Source organism: Drosophila serrata, unplaced genomic scaffold (genome assembly GCF_035046125.1).
Source record: "Drosophila serrata isolate PLE 108 unplaced genomic scaffold, ASM3504612v1 contig_184, whole genome shotgun sequence".
In the NCBI taxonomy this organism is placed as follows: domain Eukaryota; kingdom Metazoa; phylum Arthropoda; class Insecta; order Diptera; family Drosophilidae; genus Drosophila; species Drosophila serrata.
This window is the reverse complement of record NW_028257082.1, coordinates 2,329,986-2,354,621: the sequence shown is the minus strand read 5'-3', so window position 1 is coordinate 2,354,621 and position 24,636 is coordinate 2,329,986. Positions and strand designations below refer to the sequence as shown.

At 42.8% G+C, this 24,636-nt stretch overlaps 9 protein-coding genes and 1 long non-coding RNA gene across 13 annotated transcripts; 7 read left to right on the top strand and 3 right to left on the bottom strand.

The window, feature by feature from the left end:
- Nucleotides 1-118: 118 nt before the first annotated feature.
- On the top strand, nucleotides 119-2,561 carry Mpcp1 (Mitochondrial phosphate carrier protein 1). Its single transcript, XM_020951012.2, has 5 exons — nucleotides 119-167; nucleotides 439-587; nucleotides 1,169-1,378; nucleotides 1,453-2,217; nucleotides 2,282-2,561. Exons 3-5 carry the CDS (start codon nucleotides 1,186-1,188, stop codon nucleotides 2,446-2,448), a joined length of 1,125 nt encoding a protein of 374 aa, XP_020806671.1. The 5' UTR covers nucleotides 119-167; nucleotides 439-587; nucleotides 1,169-1,185; the 3' UTR covers nucleotides 2,449-2,561.
- On the bottom strand, nucleotides 2,281-7,145 carry LOC110182868 (sister chromatid cohesion protein DCC1). 2 transcript variants are annotated; one of them, XM_086828006.1, is made up of 4 exons: nucleotides 7,028-7,145; nucleotides 6,889-6,935; nucleotides 5,692-6,831; nucleotides 5,448-5,632 (listed from the first exon to the last, which is right to left on the bottom strand). In XM_086828006.1, the coding sequence occupies exons 2-4, from the start codon at nucleotides 6,924-6,926 to the stop codon at nucleotides 5,533-5,535; spliced, it is 1,278 nt and encodes a 425-aa protein (XP_086684132.1). In that variant the 5' UTR covers nucleotides 6,927-6,935; nucleotides 7,028-7,145; the 3' UTR covers nucleotides 5,448-5,532. The 2 variants fall into 2 exon arrangements, with proteins under 2 accessions (XP_020806670.2, XP_086684132.1); XM_020951011.2 differs by lacking the exon at nucleotides 7,028-7,145 and having other exon boundaries at nucleotides 2,281-5,632; nucleotides 6,889-7,023.
- LOC110182867 (ATP-dependent RNA helicase DDX24) lies at nucleotides 2,686-5,530 on the top strand. The gene is made up of 5 exons (XM_020951010.2): nucleotides 2,686-4,200; nucleotides 4,259-4,378; nucleotides 4,438-4,890; nucleotides 4,957-5,140; nucleotides 5,193-5,530. Exons 1-5 carry the CDS (start codon nucleotides 2,772-2,774, stop codon nucleotides 5,452-5,454), a joined length of 2,448 nt encoding a protein of 815 aa, XP_020806669.2. The 5' UTR covers nucleotides 2,686-2,771; the 3' UTR covers nucleotides 5,455-5,530.
- Nucleotides 7,146-7,573: 428 nt separating the features above from the next.
- Nucleotides 7,574-9,881, top strand: LOC110182934 (calcineurin subunit B type 2). Of its 2 annotated transcripts, XM_020951113.2 has the most exons (4): nucleotides 7,574-8,032; nucleotides 8,261-8,300; nucleotides 8,962-9,260; nucleotides 9,327-9,881. In XM_020951113.2, the coding sequence occupies exons 1-4, from the start codon at nucleotides 8,030-8,032 to the stop codon at nucleotides 9,495-9,497; spliced, it is 513 nt and encodes a 170-aa protein (XP_020806772.1). In that variant the 5' UTR covers nucleotides 7,574-8,029; the 3' UTR covers nucleotides 9,498-9,881. The 2 variants fall into 2 exon arrangements, with proteins under 2 accessions (XP_020806772.1, XP_086684131.1); XM_086828005.1 differs by lacking the exons at nucleotides 7,574-8,032; nucleotides 8,261-8,300 and adding an exon at nucleotides 8,371-8,719.
- An 878-nt stretch (nucleotides 9,882-10,759) lies between these two features.
- LOC110182935 (uncharacterized) lies at nucleotides 10,760-11,648 on the top strand. Its single transcript, XM_020951114.2, has 4 exons — nucleotides 10,760-11,020; nucleotides 11,097-11,176; nucleotides 11,235-11,370; nucleotides 11,432-11,648. The coding sequence occupies exons 1-4, from the start codon at nucleotides 10,918-10,920 to the stop codon at nucleotides 11,545-11,547; spliced, it is 435 nt and encodes a 144-aa protein (XP_020806773.2). The 5' UTR covers nucleotides 10,760-10,917; the 3' UTR covers nucleotides 11,548-11,648.
- Nucleotides 11,649-12,664: 1,016 nt separating this feature from the next.
- LOC147644346 (uncharacterized) lies at nucleotides 12,665-14,070 on the top strand. Its single transcript, XR_015270558.1, has 2 exons — nucleotides 12,665-12,743; nucleotides 13,841-14,070. It is a non-coding gene; the product is annotated as an uncharacterized LOC147644346 (long non-coding RNA).
- On the bottom strand, nucleotides 13,755-15,770 carry sut2 (sugar transporter 2). Its single transcript, XM_020951013.2, has 5 exons — nucleotides 15,576-15,770; nucleotides 15,186-15,469; nucleotides 14,515-15,115; nucleotides 14,139-14,460; nucleotides 13,755-14,080 (listed from the first exon to the last, which is right to left on the bottom strand). Exons 1-5 carry the CDS (start codon nucleotides 15,588-15,590, stop codon nucleotides 13,827-13,829), a joined length of 1,476 nt encoding a protein of 491 aa, XP_020806672.2. The 5' UTR covers nucleotides 15,591-15,770; the 3' UTR covers nucleotides 13,755-13,826.
- Nucleotides 15,771-15,934: 164 nt separating this feature from the next.
- On the bottom strand, nucleotides 15,935-23,142 carry sut1 (sugar transporter 1). 2 transcript variants are annotated; one of them, XM_086828004.1, is made up of 7 exons: nucleotides 22,874-23,142; nucleotides 18,665-18,769; nucleotides 18,444-18,604; nucleotides 17,379-17,973; nucleotides 17,107-17,319; nucleotides 16,946-17,048; nucleotides 15,935-16,728 (listed from the first exon to the last, which is right to left on the bottom strand). In XM_086828004.1, the coding sequence occupies exons 1-7, from the start codon at nucleotides 22,901-22,903 to the stop codon at nucleotides 16,475-16,477; spliced, it is 1,461 nt and encodes a 486-aa protein (XP_086684130.1). In that variant the 5' UTR covers nucleotides 22,904-23,142; the 3' UTR covers nucleotides 15,935-16,474. The 2 variants fall into 2 exon arrangements, with proteins under 2 accessions (XP_086684130.1, XP_020806691.1); XM_020951032.2 differs by lacking the exon at nucleotides 22,874-23,142 and adding an exon at nucleotides 20,032-20,496.
- On the top strand, nucleotides 20,657-22,857 carry slv (sugar transporter SWEET1). The gene is made up of 5 exons (XM_020951052.2): nucleotides 20,657-21,141; nucleotides 21,229-21,306; nucleotides 21,999-22,228; nucleotides 22,302-22,477; nucleotides 22,542-22,857. The coding sequence occupies exons 1-5, from the start codon at nucleotides 21,065-21,067 to the stop codon at nucleotides 22,659-22,661; spliced, it is 681 nt and encodes a 226-aa protein (XP_020806711.1). The 5' UTR covers nucleotides 20,657-21,064; the 3' UTR covers nucleotides 22,662-22,857.
- Nucleotides 23,143-23,612: 470 nt separating the features above from the next.
- On the top strand, nucleotides 23,613-24,498 carry Vps28 (vacuolar protein sorting 28). The gene has a single exon (XM_020951085.2). The coding sequence runs from the start codon at nucleotides 23,782-23,784 to the stop codon at nucleotides 24,412-24,414; it is 633 nt and encodes a 210-aa protein (XP_020806744.1). The 5' UTR covers nucleotides 23,613-23,781; the 3' UTR covers nucleotides 24,415-24,498.
- Nucleotides 24,499-24,636: the final 138 nt, after the last annotated feature.

Here is a 24,636-nt window from a genome sequence, read left to right as displayed (position 1 = left end):
AAGGCTTTAACCTTGATCCAGAGCGAGATCTAACGAATCGATTGAGCTGCCAACTTCTTGTCCTCCACCGATCAGCTGGGAGATCGTTAATGAATTTATTTATATTTACACACATAGACAGTTTATAGGCAAGACAGACGCTGCTCAATGGGCGATTTTTTCGGCTGGTAGTGGCCAAAAAGTTCCAATTTAAAAATAACAATCTATGGCCTGGGGTTGTCAGGTGTATCTTTAGTTTAAATATTTTGAAATCAAATGAAATAAGCTGGATAATGTGTTCTTAAACCAACACCAATGTTTGTCCCTCTCACCCGATTCCTATCCAATACGTAACCGTTACGCACTTGATGTGTAACCGCTAGCCACCGATTCGCTCTGACCCCACTCGACAACCCTGGACAGAAGCTGTGCTAGCTCTCACTGATCTTTCCATTGCAGGCACTGCATTCGGTTTTCTGGTCTGGCGCGCGACGAACGTTGTTTTGGGTCCCCAACACTTTAGCCCAGCAGCGACGACTCTCTCCACTTCAGCTCTATTTTCAGGCCTATCTGCACTCCATTTCCGTCGCTTCCCCTCGCACTTTGAAGTGAGTGTTTGTTTGTGTGCCGAAAATCGCACTGTTTTTTGCAAAAGTTTTCGAAATACGTACAAGACTTTGGCGTTCGGAGAACCCCAGCTATTACGCAATGTATAAAAAGTGTTTAGCAGACGAGAAAAAAAACAATAGTTATGTAAAAAATAATTGCATCTATACGTTTTCGAAATAAGAATTCAAATTAATTTGTGAGTTGGAAAGTGATTGTAGGCTAAAGAAAGTATACATCTAGTTTGCAGATCAATGTACAGAATTGTATTAAATACTTTTCCCCAAGGAGAATTATTATAATAATAAAAATTATACCTATTATTAACTATATTATGAGTACAGAAACAGCTTTAAACTGTTCATTGGAAACCCTAATAATTTAAAAGTTATAAATTAAATTATGTCCTTAAAACTTCCTTTATCGTAAAACAAAGCTACGAAAATTAAATTAAATATATAATGGTAGGAAGTTAACGCGTTCTTTACAATTTTATTTAATATGCTATTTTTATGTGTATATATGTTATTTTATTACATCATGACCTTAACCTTAAACCTTTATATTTTGTTAATATTTTTAGCTACTTCTCTAAGCACCATGTTCAAGTCCCTGTTCGATGCCGCGCAGAACTCAACGTTCAGGTCGCCCTTCACCAGCGTTAACTGCCAGGCTGCCACGCCTGCCTCCGTGCCCGCCCCCTCGGCTGTGGCGACACCAGTTCTGAACGATGTCTCTCCCCGCCAGCTGAGTCCCAACCACAACATCGCCGCCGCTGCTGCTGCCCAGGGTGGTAAGTGGAAAGGCTTCCGGGAAGGAAGACAATATTTTAAAAATTTGAAATCGACCTCGGCTCTAACCCTTCAGATTCCTGCGAGTTCGGCTCGAACCACTACTTCCTGCTGTGCGGCCTGGGCGGCATCATCTCTTGCGGCTCCACACACACAATGGTGGTGCCCCTGGATTTGGTCAAGTGCCGCCTGCAGGTGGACCCGGCCAAGTACAAGAGCGTGTTCAACGGCTTCCGTGTCAGCTTGGCGGAGGAGGGCGTCCGCGGTCTGGCCAAGGGTTGGGCCCCCACTTTCATCGGCTACTCCATGCAGGGTCTGTGCAAGTTTGGCCTGTATGAGGTCTTCAAGGTGATTTACGGCGATGCCATCGGTGAGGAGAACGCCTTCCTGTACAGAACCGGACTCTACCTGGCCGCCTCGGCCTCCGCCGAGTTCTTTGCCGACATTGCCCTGGCGCCCATGGAAGCGGCCAAGGTAAAGATTCAGACCACTCCCGGATTTGCCAAGACACTGCGCGAGGCTCTGCCCAAGATGACTGCCCAGGAGGGTGTGGCCGCCTTCTACAAGGGCCTGGTGCCACTGTGGATGCGCCAGATCCCATACACCATGATGAAGTTCGCCTGCTTTGAGCGCACCCTGGAGCTGCTGTACAAGTATGTGGTGCCCAAGCCCCGTGCCGATTGCACCAAGGGCGAGCAGCTGGTGGTGACCTTCGCCGCCGGTTACATTGCCGGTGTCTTCTGCGCCATTGTCTCACATCCCGCTGACACAGTGGTATCCAAGCTCAACCAAGCCAAGGGCGCCAGCGCCTTGGACGTGGCCAAGCAGCTGGGCTGGGCCGGTGAGTGAATGTTCAAGGTTTTCCCTGGCCTCTGCCTCTGACGGCTTTAAATCCCTATTTACAGGTCTCTGGGGAGGATTGGTGCCTAGGATCGTGATGATCGGCACCCTGACCGCTGCCCAATGGTTCATCTACGATGCCGTAAAGGTGTTCCTGCGCATGCCACGCCCACCACCACCAGAAATGCCCGAGTCGCTTAAGAAGAAGCTGGGAGTGACTGGCGAGCAATAAGCCAAATATAAGTTAATTGTTTTTAAAAATAGAGCGAGCAGAATGTTAAACGAATTAACCTTGGATTTGTATAGATAAACCACATCATAAATAAAAAGAAAATAAACAACGGAGGGAGAACTGCAATTTCGTAAAATATAAAACTTGACCGCCAAGGATTCGAATCGAAATTTAGCATTGTGCAACACTGTTAACATGTAACAGCTGATAAGACCTTCTGTTTATGTTATCGGGTAATCGATATTTTTTCAAGACAAAAACAAAACACGCGGTCGTCGGCGTGCTTTTATTTAACGTTTTTATTATTAATTAAATCGTTTAGTATGGTTCAAAACAAGCAGAAATCCACAAAGCTCCCAAGAGCAGGTAAAAACGTGGTTAAAGAGCCTGCAGTTCCCAAGGAGGAAAACTGGCAAAAGGTAAAGATCAAGGGCCACGTGATTTCTGATGATTTTGGGGGCTACGAAGGACTGATTGGCCTGGAGGTCCTCAAGGACTACGATGCTGCGCTGGTTAAGTCTTCGCAGAAGAGGGTGCGCTCCAAGAATCCAGCCAGAGACAGCAAGCTGAAGAAGAAAAAGAGGAAGGTGTCCAAGGGCGAGGAGGCGGATGATTCCACCGAGAGCTCCAGCGAATCAGAAAGCGAAGATGAATTGGCGGTTACCGCAAAGTCTAGTAAAAAGGCACGTCTGGCTGAGCGCCACGCACAGAAAATGCAGAAGCTGCGCGAAAAACGGGAGAAGCGCAAGGAGATGCGTAAACAGAAGAAAACAAAGGGAAAGGGAGAGGAAAAGGAAAATGATGCGGAAGACAGCGATGATTCTAACGATGAGTATGCGGCAGATCGTTTTGCGTTGCTCAGGCCACCGCCGTCTGATGACGAGGAGGCCGATCCTGCAGAATCTAGCGACGAAGACAAGGTCCCCGATCTGGTTCCCATCTCAACGCTCAATGGGGAAGATGTCTCCGCCTGGAACGGCCTCGGCGTTCCCTCTCCCATTCTACGCGCCCTGGGAGAACAAGGCTTCAAGGGGCCCACTCAAATTCAAGCCTTGACCCTGCCCGCAGCAATTCACGGAAAAAAGGATATCCTAGGAGCAGCGGAAACTGGAAGCGGAAAGACACTAGCCTTTGGCATACCCATGCTGGCCGGGATTATGGAGCTGAAGCAACGGAATATCAGTTCGGGAATACGCAAAGCACCAAAAGTGAAGGGACAACAGGCCGCTGAAATAGCCGACGACGACCATGAATTGACGCCGCCGCCGGAGGAACTCGATCATGTTTCCGGAGCTAGTGACGAGGAAAGCGATATGGAGGAGAATACCAAACGAAAGCAGCAACCCTTGTACGGCCTGGTGCTGACACCCACTCGCGAGTTGGCCGTGCAGGTGAAAAACCATCTAGTTACCGCTGCCAAGTACACAGGCATTCGGGTGGCAGCCATCTTCGGCGGTCTAGCCGTGGCAAAACAGGAACGTGTGCTCCGACAGTGTCCGGAAATAGTTGTGGCCACACCCGGTCGTCTATGGGAGCTGTATGCCCAGGGCAACCAGCATCTCAAGAAAATCGAGAACGTAAGCTTCCTCGTCATCGACGAGACGGATCGGATGGTGGAGAAGGGGCACTTTGAGGAGTTGAGGAGCCTTCTCAAGGTGCTCAACGCGGACGAGCAAAAGAAGCAGCAGCGTCAGAACTTTGTCTACTCGGCAACGTTGACATTGGTCCACGACTTGCCCGAACACATGCAAAGTAAGTGACTGATCTAACTATAATATATCCAAGTGTTCCTTCATCTTATTAATTTCAGAGCGTAATACGGGCAAGCGACCTAAATTTGTGAAGCAAACGGTGGACCAGAAAATCGATAGCCTTATTGAGGAGCTCGGCATCTCGCAGCCCAAGATTGTCGATATAACCAGCACTCAGCGTAAGTGTATCAAATGTGAAACCTAACTCGGAACCAACGTTTTCCCTATCGACTTTCAGAAACTGCCCAGACCTTGACCGAAAGCCGTTTGCTTTGCCCCCTCGAACAGAAGGACTTTCATCTCTACTACTTCATCCAACGTCACCCGGGACGCACCATTGTCTTCTGCAATTCCATTGACTGCGTCAAGCGGCTGGCCACGCTCTTCGGTCTGTTGGACTGCAATCCGTTGCCCCTTCACGCCAACATGATCCAGAAGCAACGGCTCAAGAATCTGGAACGATTTCGCGACAGTCCAACAGGTCTGCTCATAGCCACTGACGTGGCTGCTCGAGGCCTGGATATACCCAACGTGGAGCATGTGATCCACTACCAGGTGCCGAGGACGAGCGAGAACTACGTGCACAGGTCGGGTCGCACAGCTCGAGCCAATAAGCATGGCATAACTGTCATGTTCATGGAGCCGGGCGAAGTCAAGAGCTACGTGAAGCTCTACAAAACCCTGGAGAGGAGTAAGTAAAGCGGCTACATGTATGCCTTAGCTATCTGTCAGGTTATAATAAATATTTCAATTGCAGCTGAGGATCTGCCACTGTTCCCCATCTCGGAGCGCTTTATGGGCGCTGTCAGAGAGCGTGTCAACTTGGCTCGTGATCTGGACAAGGAGGAACTAAAACTGAAGCGAGTTCAAAGCGAGCGCGGTTGGATGAAGAAGCACGCCGAGGAAATGGACATGATAATCGATGGCTACAACGATGAATCGTAAGGGTGATTTTCTATACTATCAAACTTCATTTAAATAATTTCTATGCAGTGGCAGCGATCAGGACGAAGATCCCTTTGTGATAGAGCGCCGTCGCAATCGTCTTCGCGTGGAGACAGTTAGAGCGCAGCTCAATGCTCTCCTGGCACAGCCCATCTTCCCCAGGGGCTTCAGTTTTAAGTATCCTAGCAACGAGGCAGCTCACCAAGTGACCACGAGTCACACGCAAAGCGCTGTGGAAACTATGAAAGCGGCCATTGAAGACCAGAAGCAGGCTAAAAAGGATCGGAACAAACGCAAACGGAATGCCTAGGACAAGCTTAAGTCTAATTTTACTAAATAGATGTGTACAAAGGATAAAAATAATAAAAAATTGAATGAAATGCTTACATCAGTGCTTCGAGACGTAGTACCGCACGCCCCCTTCGGTCAGAGAGCGAGCATGCTTGGCCAGCAGTGTGGATACGGACAAGCTTGGCGTTGTGAAACATCTGCGAATATGAAAACCTTAGACAAAACAACCCCTTGATTGGATTGTAAATCGACTTACTCCATGTACGGCTCCATCTCATCCAACGTCCATTTCTGCTTAGTCTTAAACAAGGCCTTCATGCGATCGTTAATACTGGTGGGCAGCTGTTCCTCGGCCAGCGAGCGGATACAAGGCTGGGCGCCCTCCTTATCACAGATACCGAGGCCACGAAGATAGCTAAGCTGGCAAGTCATACCCTCGGGCAGAGCCTCCTGCCATGTGCGCATGAATTCCTCGTTGCGAAACCGCAGTCCTGGTTGCAAAATATTTTGTGCCACGATTCGTGCAACCAGTGACTCCTGGTACTGAAACTTGTCCGGGCATCGTTCGCTGGGAATGGTGTAGATATCAAATAGTCCGGACACAACGGCCTCCGGAGCAATGCCCTTCAAGGCACTGATGGTTTCCTCCCTTTCCACTTCGTCCAGGGCCCAGGAGTTCTCGCTGATGAGTCCCAGCATCAGACTAATTGTTCGATACTCGTACTCGTACTCCAAAACGCGCATGTGGCCCTCCAGTTGCATGGCCCGATACTGCCGTAAGCCCTCCATAAACTGCGCCCGGCTGCACTGCACCGTGTCCAGCAGCTGGGTCAGACTGAAGAGCAGTTTGCGCTCAATACAAAACTCGTTCTCCGGACCCGAGTACCGTGTCAATTGCAGCAGTTCTCCCAGCTTGCGGAAGCGTGGCTTGATCTCCCGGCACTCGAAATACTCGTGGAACACTTTGAGGACCGAGCGCTGCTCCAGAGTGCGTGGTACCTCCAACTCATCCTCGGTGCTGTCATTCAGGCTCCGTTCCAGGGAAGCATTGGCATTGCCAGTGCGTGGACTCTTCAGCGGCGATGTACTGGTGGCGGCCGCAAACTTCAGGTCCGGCACCAACAATAAGCTGTTGGAGATCTCGGCCCCCTTTACGTCGTACGTCCGCTCGTCGGTGCAGAGCACCACCTTCTCGTTTTGGCCGCCCTTGAAGTGCAGCGTCTGGCCGTCGCGGATTTGCTCCAGCATGTGCGCGTCCAGCTCCAGTAGCCGCAGGTTGTCGGATTCCACGTCCGCCGAGGGAAAGTACAGAGCCTGAGTCAGTTGTGTCAGCTGGCGCTCGTCCAGCTTCGCATGCTTCACAATGGCCTTCACGTCCTCCGGCGTACGCTGGTACCTAGTGAGTGGCGATTGGTCAAGTGGAGGATTCGGAGGAACGAGCTTGGGTTCTTACAACTGAGGGATATTATCATCTATTTCCATTGCCTCCATTACTGTGAACTTTAAGTAAAAAAACTAGTCAAAACAAATGGAGTGGCAAAAAAACCGCGAAACCGTCTAGCGCTGCCAGACTATTCATTTCCTATTTGTACCTTTTCATTATACCCAGCTATCGGTTAATCAGTTATGCTTAATTTCTATTCTAATCTATTGGACAATGCAAGGATATTCAAATTTCCGCTTTCCAAAGTAATTATAATTCATTTTTACTCATTAATTTGTTTTATATATATTAATATTTTGACTACTATCGCGAAAGTCTTAGAACAATCGATAGTAATGGCCAAATGGCTGCCAGGTTCTAAACACCCGTATAAGCTAGATTCTGAGCAAAAATACAGTTTAAGTTTATTTTTTAAATTATTAAAAAGAAATGCTAATCAAGTATAATGTAAAATGTATATCAAATCATTAATTATTAATATGGACTATTAATTGTACAAAATTCAAGAATTTATAAAACATAATGTTGATTATAAAATTAAATTACTAGCAACAGCAAAACATTATTAAACTAGTTTTATTTTTTAGTGTTTTTTTGGCGTAATCAAATTAAGATTTTTTCATAAATTTCGTTTGGGTATTGATATATAAATTGCAGGAGCAAATTGTTAAAAAGTAAATGAGATATATATTATAGTATTTGTTTTTTATTTTAAAACTATTTATATAGACAAAACAATACAATTTCACATAAGAAAAACCGCGGTACAAATAATATCTATATATATCTTATATAATATATAAAAGAATTTGCTAGATGAATTTGCTCATAGCTATTTTTATGGCTATAAGCTAGTTGCAAACTTCATAAGCGTTTCCACTATGCCTGATATAGCCTGAAGTAAGCTAAACTGGCAACACTGCTCATGCACAATAAAATATAAAATATAAAAAATTGAAAATATCCACGATAAAACCGTTATTCATCGCCCAAAAAACCCCTCTAGCATGTGCAGGACACCTTTAAGCTTCTGATCGTAACGGAAAACAGTGGAACAGCGACGGCGAGAGCGAGAGAAGAGCAGTGCAAAAACGCAACTTTACTTGTACTATAGATAGCACCAAGGAGAACCACAAAAGGCGAAACCAAAATGGTAATAAAATGCCACAAAAATACGAAAGCAAGTGCAAGGGGTAGGGCGGGGATAGTGTGGCCAAAGGGGGGTATAGAATGGAATTCGAAAAAGGGAGTGAGAGTTTGCCCCGATGAAGGCGAATCTTCGCCAATTTTCACAACCCCCCCACACCCTCCTCCTAGCCTTTGCACTTTCTGCTGCGATAAATTTTTGAAATTTTTCTAAAATAACTTCTACGTCTTGCAGGGAAATGAAACATCACTGCCCATGGAAATGTGTTCCAATTGTAAGTACGATTTTTCCAGCCAATGTCATTTGGACGGAAAGGCAGCTGTTTATGAATATGCAAACAACAGCGCATACATACATGCGTACATACACCTGAATGTACATAAGCGAATAAAATAGGCAGCAAAGTGAAAATCTGAATGTAAACGAAACGTGGCGCGTCGAAATTACATTTACAATAGATTTGGCATCGAATTCCCAACTTAATATTCCGAATTCTGTAGTCAGAGATCACGAGACCGTAGTTTCTTCCTCTTAGTTTTGTTTATTTCGAAATTGGCATTCTAGAATGTGTGTTTTTGTCACCCTTTGTTCGTCTGTGATGATCGACAGACAACCTGTCTCTAAAAATAAAATATAGTCCAATACTCTTGCCTAGAATCTGGCAGTGACATTTTACATCCTTAAATCAAAAATGTAACTGTATAAAGCTAATAATTAATATTAATTTTAGCAGAGCTTATTTGTCAGGATTTTTTACCATTCTATAATGGATTAACAAAAAAGATGTTCAGTTTTGTAAATTTTATAAGGATAAGTTTAAACTAAATTTCTGTTTCCCCAGTAGCACACACTCTATATGCTTATGAAGCCTTACATATCCTTTTGATAATATTAATCCATGATTATGTTTTCTACATTTTCCTGTTCTCTATTAGTCGACGCGGATGAGATCCGACGATTGGGCAAACGCTTCCGGAAACTGGACCTGGACAACTCGGGAGCGCTCAGCGTTGACGAGTTCATGTCCCTGCCGGAGCTGCAACAGAATCCGCTGGTGCAGCGCGTGATTGACATTTTCGACGCTGACGGTAATGGCGAGGTGGACTTTAAGGAGTTCATCCAGGGCGTCTCACAGTTCAGTGTCAAGGGCGATAAGCTGTCGAAGCTGCGTTTCGCTTTCCGCATCTACGACATGGACAATGATGGATACATTTCAAACGGCGAGCTGTTTCAGGCAAGCGTCAAAGTTTATAAATGTGGAAGAACACTTCAAATGAACCGCTTCTTTCCCTATGTGCAGGTTTTAAAGATGATGGTGGGCAACAATCTGAAGGAGACCCAACTGCAGCAAATTGTGGACAAGACGATCGGATTCGCGGACAAGGACGAGGATGGCAAGATCTCGTTCGACGAGTTCTGCTCGGTGGTCGGCAACACGGATATTCACAAGAAGATGGTTGTCGACGTTTAAAATAGGTTAACCGCAGATCCTTTTTTATACCCGATTTTATTTATTCTTTTGTACATGCGTCTGCATCCTTCGATTATCACTACTATTATTATGATTACTATTTTTTGATCAGCGATTCTCTAGTTGAATATTGTTATAAGAGCCGTTAGCGAGCCAGTTCGTCAGTCAGTCAGTCGCGAGAACAATATTGTTATCCTAAGTTGAAAAGTGGAATAATGCGCCTCCTACTTACTTCTTATATACTTGCATATATAGTCATAATTTATTATACAAATATACACATAATGGATTCAAAACCCTTCAAATCAAAACAAAAACTAAACATTAAACTAAAACGATAATACAGCAATGCAAGTGAAGGCAAATAAAGCAACCCAAGTTGAACCAACGCTCTTTCGAATCGGCAACTGAAAGTTTTCCACTTTCACCGACGTTTTCCCCGTCTTAAGCGCACACTATCCCATTGAGGTGTCCGTAGTTTACGTTAATTATTTCTAATTCTCCTGTGATTTTGCCAAAAACAAAACAAAATGAAAAACGATGAGAAAGGACGCAAGCATAAGGGGCGGTCGGCTATGCAACCTGCCCGAAGGAGCTCTCCTCTATTGACTTAGTCTTATTTACACATTGTGTACTTTTTATATATTTATACATACTACTTGTACTAATCGAATGTTATAATCTACGTATTTTTATATATCTTGACTAACTTAAAAACAAAATGAAAAAAAAACAAACAAACAAGAAAGTCGGCGGAAAGGAGCAACGTTCGTTTGCTAGTTTTTTAACTCTACCTTACCCAAAATCTAACGCAACTTAACTTAAATTATATTTACTAATTCTCACACAGAATTATGCCTCGAGAAATTATCTAAAATACGCTACATTTTACGAATTATCAAGCGAAATCGAATAATTATACATACATCAATACATATGAAGCAATGCCATGCGATTATTGCAATAACATTTTTTTATACTTAAAGATACTAGTTAAAAGTGCAAGAGTAAACCAACAATAATATAATGCATGTTACACATTTTACAATTAACAAATTTTTGCACTCGCCACTCAATTTGTTAGCTAATCAATTCCATTGCATTATCCAAAAAATAATCGACTCGAAATCGTTACTCATTGTAAAAATAAAAGAAAGGAGCCAACAAGCTAGTACCTCGTTGCTGAAAGAGCTTTGTTGGCCAAACTGTCGAAGCAATAAAAAGCAAATCCTTCAATAAAAATATAATTATACACAAACGAACAAAGGTTTTCCAATTCGTTTGATTTCGGGAGAGAGCCGTCATCAGTCAGATAAGATAAAGCTGTACGGCATCGGAAAAAGCTTACGGATCTGGAATTAACACTCATTCAGTTGTGAAATATATCTCCTATCGCAAGGTTCTCTAAAAACTCGGAAAAATGCTAAAATTGGACACCAAAGGAGGCATCATCTGCACTGGCTGTTTGTCTATAGCCTTTGCAATTACCTATTTGGTACTTATGGACGACTATTTCTGGAGAAGTATGTATACACATTTAGAAAAATTGCATACGAACTGCCTCCCACGATTGATATGGCAGTATTTTGTTTCTATTAGATGGATTGTACGATCTTGGAATACACATTTCTTCTCTGCAAATATTGGGCAGCTTGTGCTTGCTAATTGGAGCTTTTAAGGTGAGAGAAATTCTTAGTTCTTTTATTATGGAGTATGTACCTTATAATCCAATTATAGGAAAATTACAAATGCTTTGTGCCATGGATGATTACTACAGGATTCTTTTTGTATCTCATGATCTACTTGACCATTGTTCTGCTGACCACGAATGGCTACTGGATTTTCGTTCCAACGATGGCGGTGCCCTTTGCAGGTAAACTTTTCCTTATATAGTTTTCCTCCCAAATGTATAACCTATTTCCCTAAATTCTTAGTTTACCTGAGTTTCGCTTTGTATTCGGTGCAAAAGGCATTCGACAGGATGCGCAAGGAGGAGCCGCCAGCATATACAAATTTGCACGACAAAAAGGATTATATTAGTTATATTTAAAAAATTTATATATATTTGCCATAAGACGAAAATATTTATAAAAAAAAATCTACTATGGTAGTGAGAGAGTTTGCTGCTGATTAGATAAAAGCAATATAAAAGCTTTTTAATTATCGAGAAGTACGCATCTATATTGTAGTTCATGTACGTATTTTGACGTCATAGATATCAGGCAAAAATGTACAATTAATCTTGATTGCTTCCACTGTCCTTTTGGATTGGTTAACATACTTGTAACGAAACCCCAAGACTTTACTAGATCTTAGATTTGAAGTCATTCTATATCGAAGACGCCACCTCTTTGGGATCGCTTTTCCTGATCTCAGGTATATACCGAAACATAAAGATTAAAGTAAACCAAGGTACATATAAAAAAAGAAATGGTCTATTTACCAAAGTCAAAATGGGAAAGCATTCTTACCAGGAAGGAGAGCATTTTGGGCATTATTATATATGACTCCGATGACAAATGAAGCAAAGGGGGGTTTTAGGAGGGAATATCGTCATTAGAAGCACACTTTTCGGCTTTAATTTATAAACAAGATCATGGGACTTAGCTGCGTCTTTTAATTTAAAATACAAAAGGGATTCTTAGTCGAGGATACCTAGTTATCTTATTAGATATACCCCTGCAAAAAATAATTTAATCTTTGTTAATTTTAATTCAGCAAAAGATTCAATCAATTTTCTATCTTTGGGGTTTTACAGACTTTGGCTTTTTGTTATACCCCTGCAGGGTAAATTAATTTTAGTCGGAGTTAGCAACGCAGTAACAGAGTCGTATATTTTTGATTAGCATCAACAGCCGTATCGATGTTGACGTGTTTGTTTGTCTCGTATCACTCTCTCTCACCCTCTCTCTCGCTCACTCTCTCCTTCTCTGTCTTAATCTCTATATTTTTCAGTATGTGTATCTCTCTCTGTGTACCTCTAGAGACCCCTTTCTCTCTCGCTCTTGCTCTCACTTTCTCTGTTCTCTTTACTCGGGGACTATAAATACAGGCACTGCCGTCGCTCTGGCCTCATTCTGTCCGCGGCCTCCCTACTGATGACATCGATAGTGAAAGTGGTAGTGATAGTGATTGCTCTTCGACCCCAAATATATAAACTGGATAACCAGAAAGATGCTTAGTTTGATGATACCATATATTGAATGAGCAATGACGAAAATGGATCACCGTGTGTCCTTTACTGCGGTAAGTCTCAACCAAGACAATTATATCATGTTTATAGATGCTATAGGAGGAATCAGGCCTAGTTCTTAAATAAGCTGTGCCAGCTGTGCATTCATTTTTCAATTAAATCTCTTATTGCTGTGGACCCGACTTAATTGTAATTTAAAGTAAAACATAAATGTTTATTAAAGATGTCTTAAAACGTTCAAAAATAAGATATTTACCTAACTAATTAATAAATTATACGCGATTATATTTTACTTTCTGACCCTGACTTAAGCGCAACTTTTGATACATTATCATAGTTTCAGCGTATTACAATTTCAGTCAGAAGCTTGTAACACAATGATAAAATCATTTCCGACCCTATAAACCATATATATTCGTGATAATTGAATGGCTAAACTTGCTTTTTAACTGGAACTACTTATCTTTTTATTTTTATAAACTATTCTTCCCTAATACACACATGGCGTATACTTTATTTAAGGGGTTTCATGTTAAGTATACGCCATGTATGCTAGATATTTCTTAAATCGAAGATTATTTTATATCCCTTTTGGGTATTATAACTTCAGTCAGAAGCTTGTAACACACTGAAGGAGTCATTTCTGACCCTATAAATCATATATATTCTTGATCAGCATTAATAGCTGAGTCGATCTAGCAATGTCCGGTCAAAAAATAAATTTTGAAAATTTTTTCAATTTTTTAAAAAATTAATAAGTGGTTACATCGTAAAAATTGTTAAAAATTAGCAAAATTTTTGTTTTTCTGAAATTTTAAATAAAGTATGCAGATTTATTAGACTTATAAAAAACAACATATTACAGCTTTCCGAATTAAAATGTATGGCTTTTTGTCTTAGTTATTAGATTTTTAAACTTTCATTAGTTGAAAAAGTTGCAACTAAAAATATAGATAAATATCGATTCAATGAATGCTTTCAATTGAAGCTTATTTATGATCAATTTTCCGTTTCTATAGTTTAATGGCAAGCCGCAAGGGTATATAAACTTCAGCCAGCAGAAGTTACTTTCCTTTCTTGTTTTTATTTTAATTTCATTTTCATAATAGTAAGATTTCATGTAAAACCGAATTTTCTCATTCCCGTTTAGAGGCGAGCCCCTGGCTCATAAGCGGCTTGACATCCTTAGGTTCGCGACCGCGTGTCTCCGGCAGGTAACGCCAGGTGAGCAGAAGACAGTAGAGGCAGACACACATGCAAGGAATGAAGGCAAAAGAGCTCCATACACTCTGTAGCAGAGGGAAACACATGCCCACCAGGAAATTGCCGATCCAGGAGAACAAGCTGCCCATCGACATGGCCACGGGCCGAGGAGAGTCCTCTAGCAGCTCTGATGGAGAGTAAATGGTTAAAACATAATACATAATAATTATTATTATTCTACAAACCAGAACCGATGAAGTAAGCAATGGGACCCAGGCCCAACTGGAATCCCAGAATAAACGTGAGAATGAAGGAGGCGCAGAAGTAGGCCAATACCGTGCTCTCCGAACTATCTAGATAGAAAAGTCCAAAGGACATGGCAAACAGGGCGAGGGCACAAATGGAGCAGGAGATCATCATAAGTGGACGACGGGGAAACCGACTGATCAACAGTGGCCCCAGCAGTGAAGTGCACATGTTGAATCCTCCTATTCCCAAATTCAACCACGTTGCTGCTCCCGAAGAGAAGCCAGCATCTGTGAGAATGGCCAGCGAATAGAAGAATATCTGCATGGAGACGGCTTACCAAATTGTATACATGAAAATCAGAATCCGACTCACCGCATTGATTCCACTTAGCTGCTGGGTGGCCTGAAAGGAGCAGACCAACAGAAGTGGCAGCCACAACTCCCTATCCTTCAGGACCGAGCACAGGGAGCTGGTATTTGTACTGGCCTTAGCCTCCAGCGTAGCCTTCATCTCGAGCAATTCCTGCTGCACCTCTTCCTCAGCATTTTTCCCTCGCAAACGCAGCAGAGCCCGCTCACTTGCGCCAGCATCTTTCTTGTGCAGATAGAGCCAACGAGGGCTCTCCGGAAACCACCACATAATCAGGAGCGACGCCATAACCAGGAGACTGTAGAAACTGAGGGCGTACGGCCACAGCCGCTCGCTGCCCAACAGATGAGACAGGGTAAACACCTGGGCGAGTAGGATACCGCCAGTCACACCTATACATGTAAAGACTCCGACGCTCCCACTGAGCTCCGAAGGAGCCGCCTCCAGCAGATACATGGGCTGTGCGGTGAAAATCAAAGCCGATGCTATGCCGCCCAGAAAACGGCCCACCATCAGCATCTCCAGCGATTTGGCGGCGCGGCACCAGGTGAAGAGAATGCCGGAGATCACGAGCAGTATGCTGCTGATCATCAGGCAGCCCTTACTGGAATTGCAGTCGAAAAAAACATTTATTAAAATAATTATTTATTCTTGTTTGTTGTAAAACTTCTCACCGGCCGTATTTGTCGCTGCACAACGCACTAAAACAGGAACCGCAGATGCCGCCAATCAAATAGATGGACACAATGCTCGTCCACAGGATGTCTAGCTGGCTGGCGGTTACAATAGTGTCGTATTCGGTGGCCAAGATGTCCTGGCACCATTTCTTGATGATCTCAGCCGGCGCATTGAGAACGCCAAAGAAGTAGCCCACCGGAACCGTGGTGCCCAGCGTTACGGTCAGGCAGATGAGCAGCAAAAGCGGTGTCCAGCCGCTGACCCTGGGTGGGGTCACGTGCTGCAAGAAAACAGAACAACGGGAATAACACGGGATTAGCACGGCGAAAACGAAAGACTTAAGCGACAAACTCGCCGCCGGCTTAAGGAAGAAAGCGGGAAATCACCATAATAACAACCATGGCGACGGCGCGTTGCGGTGCGAAGCTGGCACATCAAGAGGCAAACCGAAAGTGATTCGCATCCGACAACCTATAGACTGTCAGCTCCATTGAGTCATCCCCCGAGCTTGTCTACCACTCACAAACACAACACATCTTCGGTATGCTTGCCCAGGGCACGGAATACACGGTTACAGCACAGAACCCGTACCAGTCGTAGATAAATTTAGCGTTCTTTGTCTTACGACTGACTGCTTGTTTTCTTATCATCGACACGGGTGCGTTTGTTTGCACTAACTACTAACCGGGAGAGTACGCGAAAATCTATATACTCTATGCATCCAATTCAAACTTGAACTTGAAGGTTTGTTATTGAAAATTGAAACGGGTTTTAATTCCAGCGGCACAAAAAGCTAATCTATCCCAACATTAATATATAATTTGCAAAAACTTAACATTAGTTTGATCTATTATAGCTCAACGGAGACGGAAGAGCATTCAGCGATAGATCTTCGACTCTGTGGCGCTCCATACAATAAATCTAATTAACCGAGTATTAGTTTGCGCTCCGTCCTTCCTCCAGGCATTTTAATTGAACTTGTGCAGCGTGATAAGAGGACGGAGCGTTGAAAGCTTTTTACAGGGTGCCTTAACCTAGGTTTTATTCCGGTTTCTCATTTATTAATTGTTTGTACAAAAAACTTACGAATACGTAGACAAAATTACAATTATAGTTTGGCCGGCCATTGAGCAATTCGACCTTGAACAATGTGGAGGAGCACTCCAGCTTATTGTCGACCAAGGCACACACGTACTGGACGAGACTTCTTGCTTAAAACCTATTACCACACTTAAACCTAATTGTAAGATAATAGCCAATGGTTTAGCCAGTGTTAGCCAAGCTCTCATTTGACCTTGGAGCGGAAGCCCTTCGATACGAGGGGCGCCACCTCGGACGGATCGCGTCCGTGCGTTTCCGGCAGATAGAATTTCGTCAGCAAACAGAGCAGCACGCAGGTAATGGAGAAGGGCAAGAAGACAAAGGCGCCCCACGCATTCTGCAGGAGGGGGAACGAGATGCCAATTATGAAATTGCACGTCCATGAGGCAAGGCTGCCCATTGACATGGCTACGGAGCGGGGAGCCACCTCAAACAGTTCTGGAAATTATAAAATACAATCGAATTAAATCAGTATGTCAGCTAAAAATAAATCTAAATTGCGGCAAAAATCCACGACACTTTGTCTGGAAACGACAGTTTCTAATGTAGAGAGCCAATGAACCTTAATGGGCTCCAATTGCAGACCCATTTCTCCGAAATTCGAGCGGAATGCCAATAAATAGCGAAGCCACGCGACGTTCCATTCTCTAATTACCTGAGCCAATGAAGTAGGGAATGGGGCCCAGACCGAATTGATAGAAGAATATGTAGCCCATGATGCAGAAGATGCAGGCAATTGCAAACCAGCTGACATAGTCCTGTGAATGTAAAATAAACATTAGAGGGCTAAGAACAAGGCTTTTCATCTCTACTCACAATATAGAACAATACAAAGGCAATGGTGAACAGGAAGACCGAGCACAGGGCACAGGAGAACATCATCAGGGTTCGTCTATTGCAGTACGCCATCAGCCAAGGACCCAGCAGTGAAATGCACAAATTCAGGCAGCCAGCGCCCAAATTCGCCCACTGCGCGTTTACAGTAGACAAGCCGGCCTTTTCAAAGATGCTCACCGAGTAGTAAAAGATCTGAAAGGAGGCACTCCATTAGGTTCAGGTAAATTTATCAAAAAATATATAGTACTAACCGCATTAATGCCCGACAGCTGCTGGCCGCCGTGGAAGCAGCAGACGATAATCAGGGGCAACGTTAGGCGAGGATCGCGCAGCACATCACAGAAGCTGCTCGTCTGTACCTTGGCATTGGCCTCTGCCTCCATCTCGGCAATCTCCTGAGCAATCAGATCCTCTGCATCCTTGCCTCGCAGTCGCTGAAGTTCTCGCTTGGCAGCCGCCCGATTTCCTTTCACGATATACAGGAACTTGGGGCTCTCGGGGAACAGGTACGATGGGAGGTAGCACACCAAGATCAGACCCATGTAGGCGGTCAGTGCATAGTGCCAGAGTTCCTCAGTGCCAAAGACGTTTGCTAGACTGCACACCTGACCCACAACCACTCCTCCAGTCACGCCGACAGCACAGAAGACGCCCAGGGTACCACGAAGCGCTTGTGGTGCCACTTCGGACAGGTACATGGGCAGTGTGGCGGTCACGAGACCGGAGGCCAGACCCACGATGAAGCGGCCAATCACCAGCATCTCCACCGAGTTCGCGGCGCGGCAAAAGAAGAAGAGCACAGCTCCCACAGTGAACAGGGCGCCGCAGATGAGGAAACATGCTTTTCTGTAAAGAATCATATATATGGATTTGAATATTTAAGTATATATAGAACTAAAACTGAACACTAAACACTTTGTTATGCGTATGCATAAAGAAACCGAGCATCGAACTCTACAGAGTGCTGAGTTAAAGTTTAGGTTACCAAAGTTCTAAATGAAAAGGTACCTATTCTAAATTACTCTTTAGATATTTAAAAAATTCGTATAAAATTGTTGAATTGTGTTAAATAATCGAAATTAAATAATACAAATTAAAACCCAAAACAAGCTTTGCTATTCATTGTTAACCTATATCTTAAGTAGAAAATGTGCCATAATTCGAACCTATACTGTAATTGTTTATTATGGCATAATACCCATACTGGCGGCCACTTCTAAATGGCTTCCTGTGATATGCGAATTAGCTGGTGGATTAAAAAACACTCCAAGAAATCTATGGGGCTTATCGCATTGATTAATTGCTATATAAAATACCTGCCAAACTTGTTAGCCGCTCCAGCACCGCCCAGCGAACCGATGGCGCCTCCGACCAGGAACACAGAAACAATGCACGACCACAAAAGGTCCAACCCGCTCGTGGTCAGGTTGCTGCCGTAGTTTTCGTGCAGTGTTTGATTACACCAGACCTTCATGAGCTGTAATGATAAGTGTTAGATTTTTTGTTGATATTACGTCCAACGCCGTTAATATCTCACCTTTGAGGGGGCATTGATAACGCCTATGCAGTAACCGGTGGATACCGCGCCCCCGAAAGTGGTTGCCAGGGCCACCAGCAGTAGGAGATTACCCCATCGCGGTTTCTGCAATGCATGAAAATATATATACATATGTAGTTAATGATAATGCCAAGAAAAATATTTCCCTTAAGCGTGCTTTAGTTAAGTGAAATGCGATTCAGTGCGTCATTGTGTGGGGTCATTTCGAAATTCGTTATCGGTACCTTTCTGATTTATATACCCGCCGCATTGTCCTAATCTGTATAATTGGCGCTAATTATGGCTAATCTTGACCCAAGGGCAAAACATTCCATTTCATTTCGGGAACATTTTGATCAGCAGCTCTGATTATGCGGAATACTATTTATAAGCAGTGCACCCCTAATAAACGATCGACCTCCAGGCGGTGTCTCTTTATAACTGATAAGCTATGTCTAAGAATTCAACTGATTAAACACACAGTAAGATTCATTTATTTGCCAAAAAATATATACGTATATATTTAAAAAAAGCGCCGGTACCAAAGTACTTGAAAGTTATACTATATAAAAAATGGGGGTCAAAGGTATAGAAGTTAATGCGTAAATAATCACTTGTGAGTTATGACACGCTTCAAAACTATTTTTAATTGTTTCTTTTAAAGATATAAGATAAATGTTTTTTCGCGTTTGAATTCATTGTATTTTTAAATTGTTTTTAGATTATATAAAAATATATTCTTAAAATTGTAATTGATTTTATAGAACATATGTACATTCTTTGGGGAATAAGTTGTAAATCTCTTGTAGAATTATTTAAGATAAAACATAATTCTTTTATAATTCTAAACAAAAAACTAAACTGAATTTTTTATTAAATAAATATTAAGAAAATAACCTAAAAGCTTTTTAAATCGAAATTCATTTAATAGATTTAAGTATTTTAGTTCTAGAAGTTGTACCCTAACTGTTTGCTCAATGTCAACAGAGGATTCCACTGTATGTACAGAGACCATATGCTATTGCGTCGTGTTTGTATGTATTTGCGGTCTTTTAATTTTATGTACTACATATATTTGACTTTGAAACAAATATGCATTAAAATAAAAGTGTAAAGGCACTTGAACAAGAACAACATTTACATAGCAAAACACAAAGAGAGAGTAGATAAATATATAAATAAAATGCGTGCCGCAGAGCAGATAAAGGAAAACAACAACAAAACAGCATCCAAAGAGAGAGAAACGAGAATACGTCATCAAAAGAAAACAAAGAATAGGGTGCATTTGCAGATACAAAAAGATTGGTGGTAGCCGGGGCGATCTTTACCGCTCTCTCTCACCTGAAATCCCGCCTCCCAAATCTCACCTGGTTCGGTTCCGTTTGAGCCGTAAGCAGTTCCACTCTGCTGGGCTGTGGGTACAATTGCTGGGCCTCCGCCTGGTGGCTTTTACTGGCCATAATTTTGGACTTTGCTTTGTACTACTGCTAATTTGACTTATTTTGGGAAGGGAACACTTTTTAAGGCACTCGTAAGAACGCGCGTGTGCGTGTTAACAATGCTAAAAACAGTTGTTAACAATTGGCGGTAATCGTTGCGGTGCAGTGTTGTGTAACGGGTGCCGCAGTAATGTATGCTAATTCTTGCATTTCCGATTCAACACTTTGGAATATTAACTACAAGTATTATTTATAAAAGGCGCACCGCCAGCGGCGCACACGGATCGAAGCGTTACGGCAGCGTTGAAGTCGAGAGAACGACTAAAGCAGCTGAGCGTCAATTTTGGTGGGTAAAAGCTCCGACCTAGAACATGCGACACGCGATAGCCTTCTAGTTGCCGGCAACCAGAGGCTGACCACCATACATTTAATTTTGGGATATTTAATAAATAACAGAATATCTATAAATTTTTTTTTTATTATCCCCAAAAAAAGTTTTTAAATTATTGATGTATAGACAAGTCAAAATATTATACCAATTCTATATAATCCCCTTTTATTACGCCTCTGGAGCAACAGATTGGCGCCGAAAAAGCTCTCTCCAAAAAGCATTTCGAGACTGGCGCGCCAAGTAATCGATATATCGATTGCCTTGATTTTTATGAAGCTGGAAAATTATATGCCATAAACTGATATGCCATATTATTTAAAACGAACTCTTAACTTCTTGCCTTATATAAGTAAAAGCTAACAACAACCTACAGAAGAAAGACTTCTTGTTTTGTAGTTCGTGTTCGTGTTGCGTTCGTGCTGTGTTGGTAAACACCGATTCGTGCCCATCTCTAGCCAGCGGTGCCATCTCTACGTGCTGTCCTCAACAGCTGTTCAATTTTTTGTTGACGTTGTATTAGCGTCGTTTAACTTTAGCCTAGCATAAGTAAAATATAATAAGGAAGGAACTATGTCGGCGGTGGCTTACGACTCGCTGCTGTCCACGACGGCAGTGATCAGCACCGTCTTCCAGTTCCTCTCTGGCTCGTAAGTAGTCCCGCCTCTCAACAAGAGCACCCAACATTATAGTAAATTAATTACAAACTGTTTCCTCACCCCCCCTCGTCCGCACAGCATGATATGCCGAAAGTACATCCAAAAAAAGAGCACGGGCGACTCTTCCGGAATTCCTTTCGTTTGTGGCTTCTTATCGTGAGTATTTTTTGTAGAAACTGCCGACGTTGGCAAAAACTAAGATAAATTCGAATTGGTCGCGCCTGGCGTGAAGTTTTTCCCTTTATCGGCAGCTAAACTTAATGGGCTAATTTGAAATGTGCTTTAGAATGTCACCAAATGTTTGGATGTTTTATAAATTATAATAATATATTCACCTTTTCACTAAGATAGTCGTTCGTTCTTGCCTTATCTTCGCTTATAAGGTTTGAAACCAATTCATTATTATTTGTAAAGTTTTGAATGCATTAAGAGTATTATACATATATCAAAGAGATGTTGAACATACGTAAGATTAAAATAATAAGTTAGTGTTTTTTAACTTTTGAAAGACTTCTCTGAAGTAGATATTCTCCAAAATATTACTCTTGCTACAAAATATGTAGCATTCACTACGTTGATATAAGAGTCATATAAAAGTCTTTTAAATCATATTTATAAAAAATCAATTTCTTGACTAGTATGCGAAAATCGATTACAAATTATGGGCTTTTTCAATCCAATGACTGTACCAGCTATAATATAAGTTCTTTGATTATCTATAGAGTTAATCCTTTATTCGATAAAATATTCCATTAATTGTGTGGGAACTTGACCTGCCTGGTTGGCAGTAATCCAAGTTTTGTTTTTGCACTTAACGAAATTAATTGTTTTAAACCCTGTTTGTACAGCTGCAGTTTCTGGCTGCGCTACGGCGTCTTAACCAGCGAGCAGAGCATCGTGCTTGTCAACATTATCGGATCGACGCTCTTTCTGGTTTACACGCTGGTCTACTATGTGTTCACCGTCAACAAACGTGCCTTCATCAAGCAGTTTGGCTTCGCGCTGACCGTACTAATTGCGGTTATTTGGTACACCAATCGACTGGAAGATCAGCGCGATCAAATGATCCACGTCACAGGTATAAGCACGTTCTTCAAAATAGTTTAACTAGCATGACGCATTTTCTCTACAAAACTGTCAACTATTTTCAGGAATCGTTTGCTGCGTTGTCTCCGTTTGCTTTTTTGCCGCCCCGCTCGCTAGCCTGCTGCATGTGATAAGGGCCAAGAACTCAGAGAGCCTGCCCCTGCCGCTGATTGCCATGTCCTTTGTGGTCAGTCTGCAGTGGCTAATCTACGGCGTTCTGATATCGGACTCATTCATTCAGGTGAGTCGGTTCCCACGCCACAGAACTACTCCAAACAGGGACAAATATTTGCATTGCTTTTCAGATACCAAACTTCCTCGGCTGCATTCTGTCGCTGCTGCAGTTGGGTCTGTTTGTTCTTTACCCACCGCGGAGTTATTCCGGCCATGGATACAAGCTTGTCGAACAGGCTGTGCCGTTTTAGGTAACTGATTTGACGCATTTCTCGCGTTGGTATTTGAGCGTGTGTCGCATACAGGATATATAATGTTTAGTATAACTTTTATGGCCGAGCATGCTGCTTGCTTTTATAGACGCCCAGCTTATTTACTATAGACATACGTAATAGTAAGCCTATATTTATTGTAATATATTAATTAAATCCCGCAAATTGCCACGAACATGAGCGGTACTTACATTGCTAGACGGATCTCTAGTGGCACCCATCGTGCTATCTATATCCTGTTTTGACCAAAGCTCCGAAACTGTTTGTATAGCAGATTAAATAACTTCGATCTGACCGCAGATAAACACACGAAAAAGCCGCGAATTCGATTTGGTGAGGTCTGAACTGATTGCCAGTAGATTGCTGACTGCGTGAATATTAACAATAATAATTGAACCCAGTGCACTTTACTGGTCAATGGTAGCGATAAGCTGATATGCTGATATTTCCGAGCCATAAACTGTCAAATTAAGCGACCGTGTTGGGGCTGTTTGGCACCTCTGATTTAATGAAGCCACTGACTCGGTGACCAGGGACCTGGATCCGGATCCGATCAATGAATAAATCAGCTTGTATTAATTCAATAACATTCCTTATCGCAATGCGTGGAATTAGCCGCTAGTAATTGTCCTTGCAATCAGATAAAGCACTAATCTTTATGCGACCACCAAAATATACAACAAGACCTGGCATCGATAAGATTGATCACAAATATTTGTTCTTTTTATTTACTGTACAAAAATTTAAATTTGAATACTGATGCAGATACTTAGTGATCGTTTATCAACACTGGGAATGGTTTCCGGGTCACAGGAAATAACCCAAGTTCAAAGCTAAATAAAATTTCGTTAAGGTTTAAATATTAAAGCTAGTTAATTTAACACTAAACCCATTATAAAAAAAGGAGTACAAAAAATAAATAAAATTATAATACATTCAACAGCTTGAGCTTTGTAACGGTATTTTTAGTATGGTTTCGGTAAGGTTACACTTTTTGACATTTTCCACATCTTCGGTCACACTGCCCAGCTAAATCTTTTGTGATTCATTTTCGTTGTTCGTCTTTTAAGAACCATCCCAATTACAAGTAACCTTCAGCATGCAGGATCAGAGCCCCGAGCTGTATGAGGAGGTGAAGCTGTTCCGCAATGCCCGCGAGCGCGAACGCTATGACAACATGGCCGATCTGTACGCAATCATTAACACAATCCAGCAGCTGGAGAAGGCCTACATCCGCGACTGCATTACGCCGCAGGAATACACGGCGGCCTGCTCCAAATACCTGGTGCAGTACAAGGTGGCTTTTAAGCAGGTGCAGTGCGACGAATTTCCCACGGTGGAGACTTTTGTAAAAAAATTCCGACTGGACTGCCCGGCGGCGCTGGAGCGAATTAAGGAGGACCGACCCATTACCATTCGAGACGACAAGGGCAACACGTCTAAGTGCATTGCAGAGATCGTGTCACTGTTCATCACGATAATGGACAAGCTGCGCCTGCAAATTAACACTATGGACGCCCTGCAGCCGGACGTCAAGGACCTTGCGGATAACATGAACCGCCTGTCGCTCATTCCGGAAGACTTTGACGCCAAGCTAAAGGTGGAAAAGTGGCTGGGCAGTCTCAACGAGATGCAGGCATCCGACGAACTATCCGAGGGTCGGGTGCGGCAGTTCCTCTTCGACCTGGAGTCGGCATATGCAGACTTCAACAAGCTGCTGCACAGCCAGTAGCAGCAGCCAGTTTCTCAATGCGTAAATGTAACATTTTATTTAAATAGTGTATTCCGAATTAAACAAGCTTTATATGTACTCAAAGAATTGTTGGATTGATTGAGTTTTGAGCTGCAGGTTTCAGAGACTCTTATCGCTAGAGTCGGTGTAATATCCTGGCGCCCTAAGACACATTATGCTCACAAGGATACAAAGTGAACTCCAGAACCTAAATTCAATCCA

What these genes read in the sequence shown, in the direction of transcription:
- Mpcp1 (XM_020951012.2), top strand. Translation starts at nt 1,186, where the DNA reads ATGTTCAAGTCCCTGTTCGATGCCGCGCAGAACTCAACGTTCAGGTCG. An exon ending in CGCTGCTGCTGCCCAGGGTG is followed by an intron (nt 1,379 to 1,452) that starts GTAAGTGGAAAG and finishes CTAACCCTTCAG; the next exon opens with ATTCCTGCGAGTTCGGCTCG. An exon ending in CAAGCAGCTGGGCTGGGCCG is followed by an intron (nt 2,218 to 2,281) that starts GTGAGTGAATGT and finishes CCCTATTTACAG; the next exon opens with GTCTCTGGGGAGGATTGGTG.
- sut1 (XM_020951032.2), bottom strand. Translation starts at nt 20,124, where the DNA reads ATGGCCAGTAAAAGCCACCAGGCGGAGGCCCAGCAATTGTACCCACAG. An exon ending in AGCTGTCGGGCATTAATGCG is followed by an intron (nt 17,320 to 17,378) that starts GTTAGTACTATA and finishes GCCTCCTTTCAG; the next exon opens with ATCTTTTACTACTCGGTGAG. An exon ending in CCTTTGTATTGTTCTATATT is followed by an intron (nt 17,049 to 17,106) that starts GTGAGTAGAGAT and finishes TTACATTCACAG; the next exon opens with GACTATGTCAGCTGGTTTGC.
- slv (XM_020951052.2), top strand. Translation starts at nt 21,065, where the DNA reads ATGTCGGCGGTGGCTTACGACTCGCTGCTGTCCACGACGGCAGTGATC. An exon ending in TTCCAGTTCCTCTCTGGCTC is followed by an intron (nt 21,142 to 21,228) that starts GTAAGTAGTCCC and finishes TCGTCCGCACAG; the next exon opens with CATGATATGCCGAAAGTACA. An exon ending in TATCGGACTCATTCATTCAG is followed by an intron (nt 22,478 to 22,541) that starts GTGAGTCGGTTC and finishes ATTGCTTTTCAG; the next exon opens with ATACCAAACTTCCTCGGCTG.
- LOC110182934 (XM_020951113.2), top strand. An exon ending in CATGGAAATGTGTTCCAATT is followed by an intron (nt 8,301 to 8,961) that starts GTAAGTACGATT and finishes GTTCTCTATTAG; the next exon opens with TCGACGCGGATGAGATCCGA. An exon ending in CAAACGGCGAGCTGTTTCAG is followed by an intron (nt 9,261 to 9,326) that starts GCAAGCGTCAAA and finishes CCCTATGTGCAG; the next exon opens with GTTTTAAAGATGATGGTGGG.
- LOC110182935 (XM_020951114.2), top strand. Translation starts at nt 10,918, where the DNA reads ATGCTAAAATTGGACACCAAAGGAGGCATCATCTGCACTGGCTGTTTG. An exon ending in GGACGACTATTTCTGGAGAA is followed by an intron (nt 11,021 to 11,096) that starts GTATGTATACAC and finishes TGTTTCTATTAG; the next exon opens with ATGGATTGTACGATCTTGGA. An exon ending in TGCTAATTGGAGCTTTTAAG is followed by an intron (nt 11,177 to 11,234) that starts GTGAGAGAAATT and finishes ATCCAATTATAG; the next exon opens with GAAAATTACAAATGCTTTGT.
- LOC110182868 (XM_086828006.1), bottom strand. Translation starts at nt 6,926, where the DNA reads ATGGAGGCAATGGAAATAGATGATAATATCCCTCAGTT. An exon ending in GATGATAATATCCCTCAGTT is followed by an intron (nt 6,832 to 6,888) that starts GTAAGAACCCAA and finishes GCCACTCACTAG; the next exon opens with GTACCAGCGTACGCCGGAGG. An exon ending in GAGATGGAGCCGTACATGGA is followed by an intron (nt 5,633 to 5,691) that starts GTAAGTCGATTT and finishes TCATATTCGCAG; the next exon opens with ATGTTTCACAACGCCAAGCT.
- LOC110182867 (XM_020951010.2), top strand. Translation starts at nt 2,772, where the DNA reads ATGGTTCAAAACAAGCAGAAATCCACAAAGCTCCCAAGAGCAGGTAAA. An exon ending in CGATATAACCAGCACTCAGC is followed by an intron (nt 4,379 to 4,437) that starts GTAAGTGTATCA and finishes ATCGACTTTCAG; the next exon opens with AAACTGCCCAGACCTTGACC. An exon ending in GATGGCTACAACGATGAATC is followed by an intron (nt 5,141 to 5,192) that starts GTAAGGGTGATT and finishes ATTTCTATGCAG; the next exon opens with TGGCAGCGATCAGGACGAAG.
- Vps28 (XM_020951085.2), top strand. Translation starts at nt 23,782, where the DNA reads ATGCAGGATCAGAGCCCCGAGCTGTATGAGGAGGTGAAGCTGTTCCGC.
- sut2 (XM_020951013.2), bottom strand. An exon ending in TGCAGCGACAAATACGGCCG is followed by an intron (nt 15,116 to 15,185) that starts GTGAGAAGTTTT and finishes CTGCAATTCCAG; the next exon opens with TAAGGGCTGCCTGATGATCA. An exon ending in TGCTTACTTCATCGGTTCTG is followed by an intron (nt 14,081 to 14,138) that starts GTTTGTAGAATA and finishes ACTCTCCATCAG; the next exon opens with AGCTGCTAGAGGACTCTCCT.